The sequence below is a fragment of the Tinamus guttatus genome, unplaced genomic scaffold, assembly GCF_059628265.1.
Source record: "Tinamus guttatus ecotype Peru unplaced genomic scaffold, ASM5962826v1 Tinamus_guttatus_pri_ptg000115l, whole genome shotgun sequence".
Lineage (NCBI taxonomy): Eukaryota > Metazoa > Chordata > Aves > Tinamiformes > Tinamidae > Tinamus > Tinamus guttatus.
The window spans coordinates 9756466-9773748 of NW_028288649.1; the positions used below are offsets into that span (position 1 = coordinate 9756466).

The 17283-nt window shown below is 35.7% G+C and overlaps 1 protein-coding gene across 1 annotated transcript; it reads left to right on the plus strand.

Moving 5' to 3' along the window:
• Positions 1–919: 919 nt before the first annotated feature.
• EFHB (EF-hand domain family member B) lies at positions 920–16194 on the plus strand. Its single transcript, XM_088521215.1, has 13 exons — positions 920–985; positions 1232–1294; positions 2241–2384; positions 4128–4308; positions 4770–4880; positions 6824–6953; positions 7161–7244; positions 9490–9557; positions 10394–10548; positions 12229–12436; positions 12857–13069; positions 13645–13826; positions 16030–16194. Exons 1-13 carry the CDS (start codon positions 920–922, stop codon positions 16192–16194), a joined length of 1770 nt encoding a protein of 589 aa, XP_088377341.1.
• The last annotated feature ends 1089 nt before the right edge of the window (positions 16195–17283 follow it).

Below are 17283 nucleotides of genomic sequence, written 5' to 3' on the forward strand. Positions count from 1 at the left end.
TTATATTTATGGCATTATACTTTGCCCTTCCTCTGTATCTCTCTCTCTGTTTTTTTTTTTTTCTGTCAGCGTAGCAGTCCAAGTAGTCCATTCGGTCAGATCAAGTGCTTCCTTGATTGCTAACACCTGCAGTTTTCCTCCAACCTGAATTAAGCCTATTAAATAGAAACTGTATATGAGAGAAGAACAGATCACAAGCCAAGACATTACCAGTCATTTTCTTTAACGAATTATCAGCAATTATTGCTTTATTTGGTTGGAGCACTCTAAATTTAAAACATGAGTTTACACAGACATCCTTAAATGGTCTATGGATGTCTGGCCATCAGAGAGCAATCACTGCTCACCTGCTAATCTTCCATTTGCAGGAAAGCTTCCCAGGAATTCAATTTTAATTTAGCTATCTTCATTTTAAATCCTTATCAAACAAATATTAGAGCTGAGAATAAAACGGCAACAGCTGGTAATGTTTGTTAATAAATTATCAGCAAGGCCATATGCTTGCCTACAATTGGCTTTGCCATCACGCCGTTACAGCAAATGGAGCAGGATGTGATTAAATTTATATGTTTTGTTGGGAAGAAGGGGAGAGTTTGCTAAATGTCAGAACCGCAGGTAATATAGTCTTTACAAAAGCAGGGGGGAGTTCCATAGTAAGGAAAGTAGTCCTGTCTTACCTAAGCTGCTTTCTGAACTAATTTTACACCTCTGTTTCTGAAAGGCTGTGATAACTGTGAGCACAATAAGTGCTTTCGACTTATGACGTGTTAACTCACTTAAAAGTAAGAGTAAATAGTAACAGTAAGTGACCATTTCCCGTTGGGGGAAATGGCGGGCGCGGCCGTTCGCGCCTCTCCCGCTGCTGCCCCCAGGGGGCGCCGCCCGCGCCCGTTACCCGGCGACCGAGGCCGCGGGCGCCATGGCGGGGCCGCGGCGGCCCGTCTACGAGGGCCGGTTCACGGACAGGCTGCCCCAGCTCGCGGCCGTGAGTGCCCGCGTATCCCCGGGCCTTCGGGGCCGCGGCCTCGCCGTGGGCGCAGGGGGAAGCCTGGAGGAGGGGGCTGCTCATGGGGCTGCGAGGCTCCGCTCGTGACCCTTTCCCCAAATTTTCCCCAAATCCCTTTTCGTAAAAGGTTTCCTGTAAGGTGTCAGGATCCCACGTGGGAGGTTGTGCTTCTGGTAATGGGTTGAGAGATACCTGATTATTATTATTTTCCGTTGTGTTGTTTAGGCTGGAAAGTTGTTCCCGACTGGCGGTACGGCTGCAAGTTGTCTCACAGAGGTTTTACCTAGGGTGAGTTTCAGGTGCCCAGTGTGAAATTTTTCACAGTAGTGCTTTTAGGCGGGCCTTAAGTAGGAATGATGTGTTGCTTCTCCTAGGTTGCAGTAGGTGTCTTCAAAAAAAAAAAAAAAAAAAAAGAAAAAAGTCATTGAAATCTAAGTAATTCTTTTCCCTCCCTTCACTTTACAAATTACTAATGCAATGTTAAGGATTGTAGCTGTTTTTTTTTTTTTTTTTTTTTTTTTTGTCAGATCAAATGAAATAGCTAGTATGGTCATAAAGCACTTCTGTGAGTTCATTTTCCCTTTGCATGTATTGCAGAGTTCACCATGTTTGCTTGGATAGGGCTAAACATAATTGCTCTCCCTGATTCTGGACTTGTTACTGGGAATTACGATCCCTTCTGATGGAGAGCGTTTGTTAGCAAGGATGCCCTGGCAGAACAGAGCTTCCCACTGGCCCCAAGTACCTGCAGAGCCCCAGGATGGCGAGTACACAAACATCACCTAAGTAGCAGCTCTGCCTTTAGTTGGATAATTACAGAAAAAAAAAATCTCGGTTACAATAATTTATGAAATTGCACTGCTCATATGGGAGTTTTTGTGAATTAAGCCGAGTGCTTTAAGTCTTGGTAAATTAGCGCCTACTTCTCATGAAGACTATTTATGCAAGGAAGCTGTTATCCATTGTAAAGATGAGACCGGAAAGCTGAGGCTTATGAACTCTCTCACCATTTTGCTTGCTGGTTTGATAAAATTTAGTTATGTTGACTTTGTGTTCAAAGCATCAGGCTCTACAGTTAGGCACATGTTGCAGCTCTAGAATGTCTATTTTATTTGTATGTCTATGAAATCACACTGAAATAGCTGGAATATGCTTTATTTTTATTAACAGTTTGTGAACATGTGGAATAGACTTACTTTTGTTTGTTTGTTTGTTTTTTTGTTTTTTTTTGTAGCCAGTTACTCCAATTATTGTGAAAAAATTTAGAAATACAACAAATCCAGCGCCTGGTGTTGAAAGAATATTCTATGGCAGAGCAGATGATCCGGATGTTGCATCTCACTTGACACATGGCATTAGTTCACGTTCTTCACTCGCTGTAAGAATGTGAATCTCTTATATAATAATGCACCACTTAAGAACCTACTTAATAAATGCAGCTAGTTTCTTCATGATCAGAATTAAAAGCACATAACAAAGTGATTCGTGCTGCAACAGTTCACTGCTGTTTTAGCTTATCTAAATTCTGAGACCAGTTTCTGGGATTTAATTAGCATGACTGAAAAAGGAAAACACTTGAAATTCAATGATTTTTATTAAATACCTTCTAGAGTGTTGACTGAATTATTTCATTTTCATTTAATCTGAGGGCTAGTGAGCTCTTTTCTATTCACACAACTTTTGTTGCTTTCCCCTTAGCTGAATAAAGAGAAAACCTCTTTAGCAGCCTAGCAAGAGAGCAATCATCCAAGAACATGATTGTAATGTAGCAGCATTATTATGTTTCTTTCTTGCTTTTGGGTTGAAATGATTTTGCTAGTGAAATAGCGATAGTTTGAACATGTCAGACTCTTTTGTATATATTCTTCAGAAATGATTGGTAAGATGTAATCAAACAGCTGAAGAGCTCATTAGTGCATATTAGAGATTTGAATAATAATCATGTGATCTAAAAACACATTATGTGAGCAATATTTGGGCTTGAAAATTAGTAATTTTCAGTTTTACAAATGAAGAAATTGAGGGCAAGAAGTGTGTAGGGCTCCAGACTTTACAGGTTTAAACTTCAATTTGAAACATATAAGACATGATATTTTAGGATGTTGAACAGGACATTTATTGGACCTAACCAAAATGAAAAGCAAACAGACAAAAAGAACCCACAGGTTCTTCTTACTTCCTCAGAAGTTTTATGCTGAATAGATTCACTTGTTTAACCTGTAATATCTGTTGAGAGTTCTTTATTATTAACTAAATACTGACTAGAGGAAGAGTTCAAATCTTGGTAAGTTCTGTAAGCACAGATTATAGAGTGGTCATTTATTACTTTTTTTTTTTTTTCCCTCTGCCTTTGTATATTTAAAATTCAACAAGAGACTAATAATAAACCCTCAGATAGCCTGAAAAATCATGGTTTTGGAGGATCACAATAAACTTTAGGAATTTTTCAAATTTCTTTTTTATTTTTTTTTCCTGATCTAACTGTACAAATAATTTCTATTCGCCCAAGCCCTCGGCCGCACCAAGAAAACATTTTGTCCCAAGCAAGCTCTGAACTTTGAGCTTTTGGCAAGAGTCGTTTGTCTTGGTATGTCTTTTCAGGTTGCAGTACTAGTGTAGTTTTAAAATGTTTTATTTAAATTCTGCATTAGTGTAATTGGGCTTAGATGTTAAAAAAATATGTTGTCCAACCAATGGACAACAGATCTTTTTAATAATAAAGACCCAGGAGACTTTGTTCCAAAAATGTTAAAACTGCAGTCATGTTCAAAGTTTATATATATTACAATTTGACTATAGTTTCTAATATGCACTAAGAACAGAAGGACTGCTATCTCAAACTTTATAAACTAATGTGTGGAAAAATACATATTAAAAGCAAAAATTCTATCTTACAATACTTAATTTAGCTGGAGATTTAGCATACAATTGATTATTAGTGACATTATCACAAAATCAGTATTATAGTATACTTTTGTTTTGCAATTTGACTAGTCAGATTGTCAGTCTAACCATCTCACTTGAACACCTACTGTCACACTGTTATTCTTGTATGCGTGTTGAGGAGATATCCATACTGAAGTGTAAATGAATAAACTTCCTGTATTTTCCACCTCTGTAGGCAGGCTTGCTGATAAATCCAATTCCTAAAACTAATTTTCAACAAAAAATACAAGATAGAAAAGAAGCAATCTATTTGAGTAATCGCCAGGCAGCCTTGGGCAGATCACACGATCCAACTCCCATGTTACCCGCAGGCTTGGATATAACAAATACCACATTTGGAACAACGGTTATCCGCGGTAGGAAAATTTAGTATTAAAACACATTGTTCTTAAATATAAGATAACCTATGGTTTAATGTTTAGTGCATACTCTATGCTTCCAACAATTTTAGTTTAATAGGAATTTATTCTTCTTATAGCAGTTACTGACATAGTGGTGGTGGAAATGCGCTAACGTTTTTAGTATGATGAATTGAGAGATAACTAAGAGAATTTTATCACCAATACAGCTTTTTGTTGTGCTCTGCATCTACCTTCATAGCTTTACTTTCCTTTTTCTGACTATTCCAATAGGTCTAATTGATCAAGGATACTGCCTTGAGCAATGAGCCTTTCCTTTACAGATCGGTGCAAATCACGTTGACCATTTATCTCCCTGCAGCAGTTATGTTTGTCTCAGTTTCTATGATTCTTGCCCTTGATAATCTGCAGTATTAACATCATCTCAATAAAATACTATATATATATGTTCATTTCAGATGTTTCAGGTGGAGAACTTATAAATCCACCAAAAACATATGAAGAAGTAGATAAACAAGCCAGACAAGGACATGATTTGTACATCAAGTCACACAATGATTATTATGTGGGTAAGTGATAGTTGATAAACAACTATATGAAAGATATAATATGAATAAGGGTATCTGTATTTCTTGGTGTCTTCAAAACATATTGTAAAGTAAGTTCTAGTAATATAATAAAAAGTAACGCTTTGTATCTCAAAAATTATTTGAAAATAATATTCATAAGCTACCTGGATAGGGTCCTGGCCAATATTCTCTAAGTGATCCTGTTTGAGCAGGGGCGTTGGACTGGATGATCTTTCAAGGTCCCCTCCACCTTCAACCATTCTGTGGCTCTGTGGGGAAAAAAAAATCATATAAGTTTGAGGGAACACAGTCTGTTTCTAGAACTGTAGAGCATTTCCTGGTGGGCATATTAGGCACTGCTAGAACTTAATGAGGGAGTTGGGAATCTGGTTTTTTTGGGGTGCTAGTTGAAAAGCAGAAACCTGGGAAGTCCTTGATCATGTGGTTGTTTAGCAAGTTTGACATTGCTTCACTGAGAACAGTTGCAGACTTGGAACCACAAACCTTTAGTCCTCCTCTCCTGATTCCAGTACTTTCACCTCTGGTTTTTCCTTCTTACCAGGAATCCAAACAAAATTTTGTGGCATCTGGACCTCCTGATGGTGAGCTCATTGTGAAGGCCTGTTTAAAACAAGGAACTTCAGGTTTCTGTCAGGCTGTCTGGAATTCAGGATCCTACTTGTCCCACAGCTATGATCATGCCACTTCCAACCCAAGCATTTTTACCACTTCTTCACCCTCTGCATTTACATGAGTAGATGGCTCAGTGCTGGTTATCTTGCAGGTGTAGACAGGAATAAAGTGACAAATAGTATCCTGAAACGCAGCACATGTTACTGTTACAGCCTGTTACAGTTCTGTTTTTTTTTGTGGTTTTTTGTTGTTGTTGTTGTTGTTTATTTTTCAGTTCCATTGCTTTTATTTTGACTATGAGACTTAAGTTTTTATTCCTGAAAATTCAGGATAATAATAATAAAATTGCCCATTGCAGTAATACTAACAATTCTGTAAGTGTTGGACAAATGTGTAGAGAAGCTGCCACACAGGTTTTTCAGTTGAATGATCTAAGTTTCATATGGTTGCAGTTATTGAGAAGTGAAATGATAGTAACCATATTTCTCAATGCCAAATTCTGCAGGAGCAAAAAGTCTCGGTATTGATATAAACTGTGAAAACTTATAATTTAATTTGACCCCCCCCACACACACCCTATTTAACACGGGAGGCATTTTAGTGGAATTACTCACTCTGTCTCTCTACAATTCCTTTCCACAAGATCATGGAAAGGCAGAAAAAAGGCAAAAAAAAAAAAAAAAAAAAAAAAAAAAAAATGAACAGATGAGTTGAGCAGTAAGAACATAAATGCTGTCTTTATTTTTAAAAGAGTGTTTTGAACCATAATATAAAAGGCATGTGTTGAAGTGCAGCCTGAGGAAGCCTTTATTAGAAGCAGTCAGTAATGTTTTCCTGAAAGTTGCGATTGCTGTTCTTCTCAAAAGCAGTTTGAAAGCAGCAAAGAAACGGAATGACGTTTTTTTTTCTTCTTGGCAAGAAATGTATGCTTGCAGCTGACTTGCATAGAGTACTTAGGTGAAGTACTGTAGTACTTCCTTGCATGTGAAACTTCATTAATTCCACTGGGTTTGTCCTGAGACTTTACTCAGATGTAAACGAAGGCACAGGTGGCAACTTTACAACTCAAGTGTTTTCTGTCTTCACTTTTAGCTTGGACATTAAACTACTTGATAAGCATGGAATCCACAATTCCCTTTGCTCCCTTATTTAACTAATTTGACTATTTAAATAATGAAAAGTGTTGTTATTGATTTGCTTTTAGTTTCTTCGTTATTTTCTCTTAAGAATGAAGATAACTTATTTTAGAATATGTTTTCTTGTTGGGATTTTCTTTTTTATCCAGGCTGAAATATTTATGTTTTCTACAGGAGAAGTAATAAATAGAAAATATGATTCACCAAATTTCAATAGGTTTCATGTTTTTGGAAAGGAAACCCCTCACTTTGAAGATGGACGAAATGTAGCCAGATCCTTGAATTGGCTCGTGGATCTACAGTCGTGAGTTGCAGCTTATTATTTAGTGGTGTGAATTTTCAAGAAGAGCCTTCATGTTTGACTTTATTTTTGGGGAGGTTTCAAAACAGTAAGATTTTTTTGATTACTGATTTTTTTTTTTTTTGTCATGCAAGGAAGTTGCTGTTTCCTTCTAACCTACAATAATATTGCAGAACAGTTATGTCTAAGAGTTATTTTCCAACCTTGTAGAAAGAAGGCAGCAAAAATCGTATCCAAACGAAGTGATGATTTCAAGGAAAAGTTTCAGCCTCAGGTTGGAAAAGTGCTTGATCCGTAAGTAAGCAAAGATGCCTTCCAAGAACAAATTCACTCAAGCTACTTGCTGAGCCTCAAATACCCGGTTCTGTCTGGTGTAAACAGTATTACTGAATACTCAAAGCTTCCATTTGGCAGCAATTTGCTTAACAGAAAGGGACCTTCTGTTTGCACTGAGTAGTCAAATTTGTACAGAAGATACTGCTGAGGTCTGTACTGTGGCTATGTTGTGAAGCTGACCTGCTGTTGAAAAGGTCTGTATCAGATCTGATCAAATTTGCACCAGTGCAAGCAGGACTAATGCAAATGAATTAATGGCCCATTGAAGGTCTGAACTATGGATTCACAATCTGTACACCTGGTAAATCAAAATCCATAGAAGAGGGAGTCTTAATTCTACAGTTTTCCAGGTTAAGTGGTAGTTACACAGGCAAAAGATAGGAGAGAAAAACGAAGGCTTCATCACAGCATGAATTATTGAAAACAGTCATTTTATATAACATTTATAAAGTAAGGAAAGATTTATATATTTCATTTTGAGGAAAATTTGGATGATGTCTTTTCTTAAAAATGGCAATAATTTACTAAATCTGAGAAACTGAAGCCATGTATTTTAGTAAGCCATATAAGTACATAACCTAAGCATGTGTTTATGTGCATTGATTAAAAAAAAATATGATTTATATAGCTTTGAGAGGAATTATTGTAGAATATTCTTTAACACCTTTTTAAAATTATTATTAGTTTTTTTTCTGTCTTTTCCAGTTAGGAAAGTTTGAAATGACTGAAATATTTAGGCTGTTGATTTAGTGGCTAGACTATTTTACCTGCTCTGACACTGATTTTGATGATCTTTTCTTACATTGACTATATTCTCACTTGAATAGTTCCATGGAAAAGGACATAAAATGAAAATCATATTATCTAGCAGCATACATTAAATCAATGGAACTGCAGATTCTTGAAGCATCATGACAATACTTCACCATCAAGTGGTCAGAACATCTTTTTAAGGTTGCAAACCAGAGTTACAACAGTCCTGAAGTACTGTGGGGTCAAGATTCATCTGTGCTACAAAGCTGGGCTTTCTGAATGTGTGCAAAGACTTTCTAGTCTGAAAGATTTGTGTGAGATTTTTGTAAAATTATGTCCAGAGACTCATAAACAACATTGTTGTCTTTTTTCTTTAATCAAAGTTTAACCTCACAATCATTTGCTTAAGTGACTCTGAAGAATTATGTGCATAGTACCTGCGGAGATTGGACTTGAGTGAGAGTAATTTCTCCTCTTTCTTTCCCTGTGGTCAAGTTTATTTTGAACTAGACTTACAGTGTGAGCAACATGAAGCAGTGTGATTGGTCAGAGTATCTGGTTTGCAAGCTCAAACCTAGCACTATTATTACAGTATAGATACAAGGTGATTTCATTTTATTTTGCAAATTTTACAGTATCCACATTCCACCTGTAATATGAAAATGATCATAAGGGGAAAATACACATGACAGTCTTTAGGTTATATTGTGTTCTCATCTCTCTGCTTTTACCTTCTTTCGGAAGAAAGAGTAACTGGCCCAGCTCCCTCAAACTTTCCTCATAGGGCAGGTGTTCCAGAATCATCCTTGTACATCCTCGTATTTAGCTGTGTTATGTTATTAACAGCAAATCTTTTAAATGGGTTTATGAAAGGGTGTTTTTCTGACTGCACTATGAGGAGAGACTGAGGGAGCCCCTGTTCAACCCAAAGAAGAGAAGGGTGAGAGGAGACCTGATCAGTGTATACAAATATCTCAAGGGAGGGAGTGAAGAGGATGGGGCCGGCTTCTTTTCATTGGTGGCCACCGACAGAACTGGAGGTAATGGCCACAAACTGAAACACCAAAAGTTCCAAAGGAACTTAAGGAAAAATTTCTTAACAGTGAGGGTGACAGAGCCCTGGAACAGGCTGCCCAGAGAGGTCTCCTTCTCTGGAATTATTATTGAATTCAATAATTCAAAACCCGCTTGGACGCAGTCCTGTGCCACGTGCTCTAGGTGACCCTGCGTATGCAGGGGGGTTGGACTAGATGACCTCTAGAGGTCTCTTCCAACCTTAATGATTCTATGATTCTATTAATGAATTCAAGATGAAATCTTTGTATTAGATGAATTCCTATGCATATGTCTCCTAATAGTACAGTAGAAGATCATATATATATTTAAATAATAGCTTATTTTTTTGTCTACTAGTAACATATTTAACAAAATAGTATGTCTCTCTTGGCAGTATAGCAGAAACTATGAATGTTCCCGCAGGCCATACATTTGGAATGTTACTCCGTCCAGATGAGTATGGTAAGTCTTGTAGGATAAAACCTTGTCTTGTTGATGAGACTATTCTGAAGTAATTAGTATCAGTAGTACAGAATATATATTTTTCTTAAATACTTATACTCAAAGAAACAAGGTAAACAGATTTAGCAGAATAACATTATTTTTGGGGTGTAATTTCAGAAGAAAAGAAATTCCTAGTGAAAAAGCTAAATATCAGAATAAAGAAACTTCATGTGTTCAGATTTTTTTTAAAGGTATCTGTTTCTTAATATAAACCAAATGGGAACTTTAAGAGGCAGAAAACTCACCTTGACATCTAAATGACAGTATTAAAGGGTCTACTTAAATCAGACATGTTTTTCACACAGTGATTTTTCTTGTGTAAAAAAAGTACAGATAATAACAAGCAATATGTAAGAAAATAAGTTCTTGAAAAAGGAAACTGCTAACAAATTGAAAGCATATATATGTATTTTTAATGTAAAAAACTCAGTCTAAATAATGTGAGGAGTCCTTTGTGTGAGTATAGCATGATTAGGGAAGAAAGATTCACAGGACATTTCTGTGAATGTAATGGATTTCTGTGCATGAGTGCCCAATTTTTCTCTGAACTGGTTCTATTTTTGTTAATAAAGTGAAGATACAAATAGTCAAAAGGAAAGTGACCATGAGATAGTTGAAATTTTGTGGTGTCATAAGATCCAAACAACAGGTGCCCAAGGATTCAGAAGAAAAGTAGAATCATAGTTCTCATAAAAATTACTATGTTGTAGAATTACTCAAGATTGGAAGTCATTTTTGAAAATGTGCACTTTCTGTATATATGAAAGTAATTGAAGAAGTGTTCATTTTTATAGGAGCTGGTGATCTTCTTCACTGCAGGATTCCCAGTGAATTCCTGCGTGGTAAAGACAGAGAGCGAGCTGTCCTTACTGCTGTTCGGCAAAGTTTGAAGAAAGCCAACTACCACAATTTTGACACGTTGCTAGAAGCATTCAGGTATTATGATAAGGTTAGTGCTTTGAAAGAACATACATGTAAAGGATTGTGTGACATTCGCCTTTCCCACTGTGGACAGGAAACACAATCATAATGAAGTAAATATACCTAGAAAATATATGATAATTTCATAGTTATACTATGAGTTTAGTATACAGTCACGTATTCTGATTCATCACAATGCTAAGATAAAGCTGTATTAAAACTGTGTGCTAACACAGAGATTGATCTTGTACTTCATTTTTTTTCTTTTTATATAGTGTTTTTTCTGCACATTTTTACTTTTGTCTTCTGATTTTTTTCGTATGCATCTTAGACTGAAAATCTTAGAGTAGAGGAGCTGGCAGAAAATGTTTATTATCATCAACTACACTTCTGTCTGCCAAAATTCCAAGCAAAGGTGTCACCCCTACTTACATACACAAAAGAAATCTAAAAAAAAAACAACCAAAAAACCTTCAGAACCAGTTAAGATTGTCGCATTATATACTTGCTACAAAATTGCAGGTGCATACCTTAGTATCTAGCAGAAATGCTGTGTGCACCAGATGATTTGCTACAGTGGTAGCTCAGTAATTTTAAGACAGCCAGACTTCTAAAATCTAGTTTCTCAAATTGCTGCTTAACAAAACGGTTAGCTACTACAACAGCCTTTCACAGTAGTATTTGGAGATGTGATTGAGTTGGTCCCTCTTTGACTTTGTGCAGACAGAAAGACTAAACTTGTAGAACTGAGTAATATTTGTAGAGTGACACAAACAGAATAGTGTCAAATGTGTTTTACTAATATGTGATTTTGTTTGCATCCTGATGGTAAGATACTTCTTTGAAAGATGGTATGATGTGCTGTGTATGATGTACTGAATTAACCAGGATACAGAAAAACTGCAATTAAATTGTGTGTTTTTTGGCCAATACATATTTGTAAGAATACTAAAAGGTGAGATTTTTGTTTAAACTACAAAAAAAAAATCACATTAGTAAACTGTGAAAGATACAAGTGAGAGAACATTAAATATTTGGTTTCAAAACTGGCCCGGAAATTGGTCTTCCTAGAGGACTAGCATGATGCATGGTTTCAGGCTCAGAATTCTATTGATTTCCAAGAAAATGGAAAGCAAGAGTCATCAGTGAATGAGAATAATCTTAGTGTTTTTTACCCCTCAATTTTTTATTTTCTTGATAGAAAAATGTTTGAAGAGATTATATTCATATTTTCTTCTAAATTGTACTTTCTTACTGAGAAGTCAAACTTCAGAAATTGTAGATTTCTTCCCTCTTCCCCCCAGGGGAAAAAAAAAGGAATTATAATTGATGTTTCATATATAATCTTAATAATAATCTGTATAGAATGACTGACATCTTACTTCCAAAAGAAATACTGGCTTTGCCTCAACATTTGTGATTAGGTTGTTATCTTGTCACAATACAGTGTCACACTGACTTTCTTTCAATCTCAAATTGCTGTGTTATTTAAGATGAAAATTATTCATTGAATACTTTAGTATTCAGATTTTGAATTTCTAAATTACTTATTTTTTGTGTTCTCAGCAATGCTACTTTTCTGGTGTGGCTCATTTGTAGGTATGTTTGAATGTATATATAAACTGTGTATGTGCATTTCCTTTTCACTGAGTGCTTCTATATTTTCATGGTGGTTACTTTACCAACTATTTTATTTTATTTGTAATAGAATGGTGATGGGATGATAGACAAAGATGACCTGCGGAAGTCCTGTTTTCAGCTGAATCTGAATATAGATGCTGTGCTGCTGGATGCCTTATTTGACTATTGTGATTTGGATAAAGATGGTCTGATTAACTATTTGGAATTTGTAAACTTCTTGAATTGGAAAGATAAAATGGCTGTTAAAGAGTTTGAAGAAAAAATAATTACGAAAGGTAGGTGACTGAGTACTGGGAAATTGTTCCTACCACGACTACCAGAAGGACCCTGCTGAAGCATGCAAGGTGCTTGCTTTAGAAGAATAAGTCTTGGCATATGTGTAGTCCTTGCATGCCAAGAGTTAGTAGACCCTATTAGATGCAAACATATTTCAGACTTCTGTGGGTTTTGTGCTCCATTTTCAGTGTCACATAAATCAGAAGGAAGTAAAAACCTCCTAGACTCCTTATGAAACAAAAAACCTCCTAGACTCCTTATGAAACACACAGATAATTGTCACATATTTTATAGTTTTTTTTTTTTTTTTTTTTTTTTTTTTTTTTTTTTTTTAAGATTTAAGCAGACATTATTTACCTCCCAGTTTCTAGTGTGCTGATAATTAATCCAGGCTACTTGATAACTTTCACATCTCATAGGCATAAAAACAGATGCTTCTGCACCTGAACTGCCTGAAAACAGAAAGACAAATGATATACCACTGTTGAAGCAGGAAGATCTTGTGTTAAAAGAACCAGGAAGCTCAGAAAAGACACCAAAAACACTTACAAGACCAACAGATAGTGTGTTTGCAGATTATCAGACAACTTCCTCTCAGTATAATGCTGTAGTTGGTGGGCTCCCCACAACCTGTAAGTACAATGTGCTCTTCTTCTGAGCGTTATTTAAGACAAAGTCAGAAACAAGTTTGAAAAATACTAATACAGGTACTAAAATAGTACAATATAGTAATATAATATAGTAAGTTAGTTAAATTTATCTAATAAACCAAATTTGTTTAGAATTGTGCCTTGGAAGTTGGCATACCTTGAAGGTTCAGCATTCAGAATTTGAAAGGTAACCTAGGTTAACCTTTGAGAAATTAAACTAGGCATTTTAAGAGAACAAGATCTCTCCAGAATCATCCAAAAATATTTATAACTGAAAGTGTACTAGAAGAATATTGCAAGATTACTGCAAGGTTTACTGTTTTCAGAATTCATGGTTTAGTTGAAGCTAGGAAGTCTTAAAAACATGAGAAAAAAAAAAGGAATAAAATGAAAAATCATATTGAATGTATTTGAAGCAAAATATCAAGTTAGCTCTTATTTAATAAACACGTTTTACCTTTTCTGGCTAGGAGTCATTCAGTCAGGCTGCTCCTGGTTCTGTAACAGTCTGTTTTACATAAAGACTTTCTCTGTTGTCTGTTTATCAATTTCCACAGATTATCCAGTGTGTGGTGTTCCAACCATTCGTTCAGATATTCCTGCTCCTCGAGTTCGCCGTATTAGTGACAGAATTAATTATGGTGATGAAGGCAATGCTTATGCATTATTGTGTCCTTCTGTCTTCAGTCAAAAAGGAGTGTATGAAAGAGACTTTTTCAAAGCAAGACCAAAGTCAGAGGTATAGTACATTTCTTCAGAATATTCTTCCAAGATAGGTGTAATCCCTATAGCCACATAGGAGTGAAAGGACATGTTGCCGAATAAACAGGTTGTAAAGTTCGTTCTTGAAATATTACCATATTTCTTTGCATTCATTCAGTCATCTCAAAAATATACGCTCTTCACGTTCCAAGTTATTCATAAAGATGACAGTTACTCACTTAATTGAGATCTGACTTAACAAAACTTCCAGGCCTTTCTAGTGGCAATATAGCACTACGTGAAAAGAATAGAGGTTACTTCATGACAGAAGTTATATGTATAAATGCAAGGAGTTTTACAATGAGTCTACAAGTGTAGGTTTCAATTCAGTAAACTGTTTAAGTACCCCTTACGCTGAGTTTGGGCCATAGGCTTAGGTCCCCAGAGGACTATACATACAGAAGATATACGGAGTCACAAAACAGCACTGTGCCCTCTCCCAAGTTGACCAGGTTGTATTTCTGAATAATGAGATATGACACTAGACATAGTCACTTCATTATATTAAATATTCATTCACATTTAAAGGCGGGTCTTTAACTTGAACATGCATTTTACAAAAAGACATGTTGCTCATTAGTGACTGGGCATGCTAAAAGATGTGGTTTCATGTTCATGAAACATAGTTTGTCAGAATGTCATGTACATGAGCATCTACCATTTTGTAAGCTAGCTCTGAAGCAGGGAATCCCTACATGCAAAATGTAGCTAACAGTAAATAGAATTCATGCTTTGCTGAGAAGACCATAAGCCTGTCAGATGTTAGGTAGAGCTCTTCTCTGAAGTTACAATGTGGCCTGAAATGTCATACTCTGTTGTAAACTCTGCAGGGTGTTTAGAGTTCTGTACAGAACCACCTCAGAGTGTGTTAAATCACACACTGCATACTTACACAGTTTCTGTATTTTAGCAGTCATCTTTGATTTATTTTGTTATGGAGCATTAATACTTTCAAGTAGGTAATAGCTAATTAAATTATTGTTTGAAAACCTAGAGTCACATCTTACTGTCAGTTTTTTAATAGATGTCTAGAAATGAATGAGAAGTCTGACTAAAATTCACTTGCATGATGTGGCACTCCATGTTTCAGAGTATGAAACAGTTCAATATTATTACCACTTGTCATAAGACTATGAGTTATAGCACTGCTGCAATTGTGCTCGCTGAGTTTCTGATTCAAGGAGGCAAGCTCCCAGAGGAAATGGTATATACTAGGGTTCCTAGTGCTAGTGGGATATAAGCAAGCACTCCAGTGCATTCAGAACTGAAGCTGCAAGGTTGTTTTAGTCTCTCTGTTTTCTTCACTGGAGTTCATCTCACTCCATTGAAGAGAATAACCAAGAGATAGCTGGCATAAACTCTCATTTATGAAGCTGCAGATTTGCTAGGCTGAGGATTAGGCCTTTATTCATACAAAAGACTAGTTTAGACTTGTCTACTTTAGATTGTCAGAAACAATGTTAGTTTAACTCTGTTAAAGATGTTACTATGCCAAAGTGTGGAATAGTATGCAAAAAAATCTGTAGAATTTGAACACAGAAAAAACATACACGCACACACACACAAAAGAACTGAAAAAGCCCCACATAACGCTAATACTAACAAAGGCACTATAAGTAAGTGTCAGTATGCTTCTGAAACCCAACAAGTCCAAAACCCAGTGGAACCAAGACTGGAGTGGGATTCGTTCATATGAGAAAATATCCTGGGGTGGGTCCAGATTTTCTTCATTACATTAGTGTAAAACTTTCTTACTGTGTAGCAAGACCCAAGAATGATGTAAACTAGCTCTTTTTAGTCACTTGACACATTTACATATACCAATTCAGGATCTACACTGTAGTATTTTCACTGCAAAATACAATGATGTATTCAGATTTATGTTGATAACTTCGAACAATAAAACTATAGTGGATAAAAAGGACTTTTTATTGTTAAAGTTGCTTCAACGTTATTTTATTAAGACGACAGTTTTGTCATCACAACTTTAATATAGATACAATTCAGATATACTTGAAAAGAAACTTCTTTGGTTAAGGATATCATGATTTGTTGTAGAGTTTATATTTAGAAGTGAAAAATGTTCTTTACTGAATAGAGATTTCTAATATATATAAAAGCCATTCTCTGAAAAAGTTTAAAATAAACACCAGAATTGTTTGTGTTGTTTTATCTTGTAGATTGAGCAAATTCTCCAGAATATTGGTGTGCACATTTCAGATGAAAGCTTTGAAGAAATATGGAAGCAAGCCTGTAGGAAACATCAGAGTGGAGAGGTTTGTGTAGAGAGCATCAGAAATGTATTGGATGAAATGCATGCATCACACACCGAAAGCAGTAGCTAATGCTAGTTCTGGGGTATTGCACTTTACTGTAACATCAATTGTAATTCTGGTGCTGAATGCAATAAATATTTTAAATATGATGTAATTACAAAATTGGAATTCACTGTTTATCGTCTTTCTCAATAATGGATTGATGACAAATATGTATTGGGGAATTGATACTCATAGCAGTGAAAGAAGACAGAGTATTCAAATATAGAATACAACTGTTAATCATTATTGTTTTTACAGTATTTCTAAATCTAAAGCATTATATTTTGAGCATGGACACTTCTTACATTTTTGGATTATTTTTTTCCTCTTATAATCAGGAAGAAATTTCTGAAAGTACTTAAACATTAGTTTTGCAAGTTGTCTTAAAGATTATTATTATAGAATTGGGCCTAGTTTTGCTCTTAATATTCCAGAATTCCTCACCAACAAATACTACCTAACAGACACCTGATTATAATGAGTTATTTGATCTTTTAAAGGTCTGTGACAAAATGCTTTACAGATGAGATACTGGGGAAACTATGTAGTCATGGGTGTCAGATCTGAAGCAGTGTTGTAAAGTAGACTGTAAAATTCTATCCCTTAAAAAGTGCAAAAATAAATGTCCAAGTTTAGGACAGAAGATTCAAATGCTGTGTGTCGCCCTAAGGCTGCTAGGTAGTGCTACTCAACGTTCACAACTGAGGAAAAAAAGAATGAATATTTAAAGGTGCATGTCACTAAGTAAACTCATATTGTCAGAAAAGTCAGAGGGCTTTCAGAGAGCAGACTGTTTACCAGCAACCAATACAATATTTTTTTGAGGAATAATGTAGGTAAAAATTTGAACATCACTATGGAATCTCAATGCCTATATGAAGTAAGATAAGTACTAAAATATAAAGCTATCAATTGTTATGTTCGCTCCTCCCTCTTAGCATAAAAAAAATTGGAAGCATTTTGGTATTGGCAGAGAGAATGATTGCTTCTAGATTTAGATTTGAGATTTTAGATTTCAGATGGGTTAGACTGGGAATGAATTAGAAGTGCTGTTCACTTTACCTCTTCTCCTGCTTGCTTTAAGGGCTTTAAGCACTGAACAGGCTTGTAAATTCT

Coding starts and splice junctions, on each gene's coding strand:
- EFHB (XM_088521215.1), top strand. CDS start 920: ATGGCGGGGCCGCGGCGGCCCGTCTACGAGGGCCGGTTCACGGACAGG. Junction 1,295..2,240: donor TCACAGAGGTTTTACCTAGG/GTGAGTTTCAGG, acceptor TTTTTTTTGTAG/CCAGTTACTCCAATTATTGT. Junction 13,827..16,029: donor AAGCAAGACCAAAGTCAGAG/GTATAGTACATT, acceptor TTTATCTTGTAG/ATTGAGCAAATTCTCCAGAA.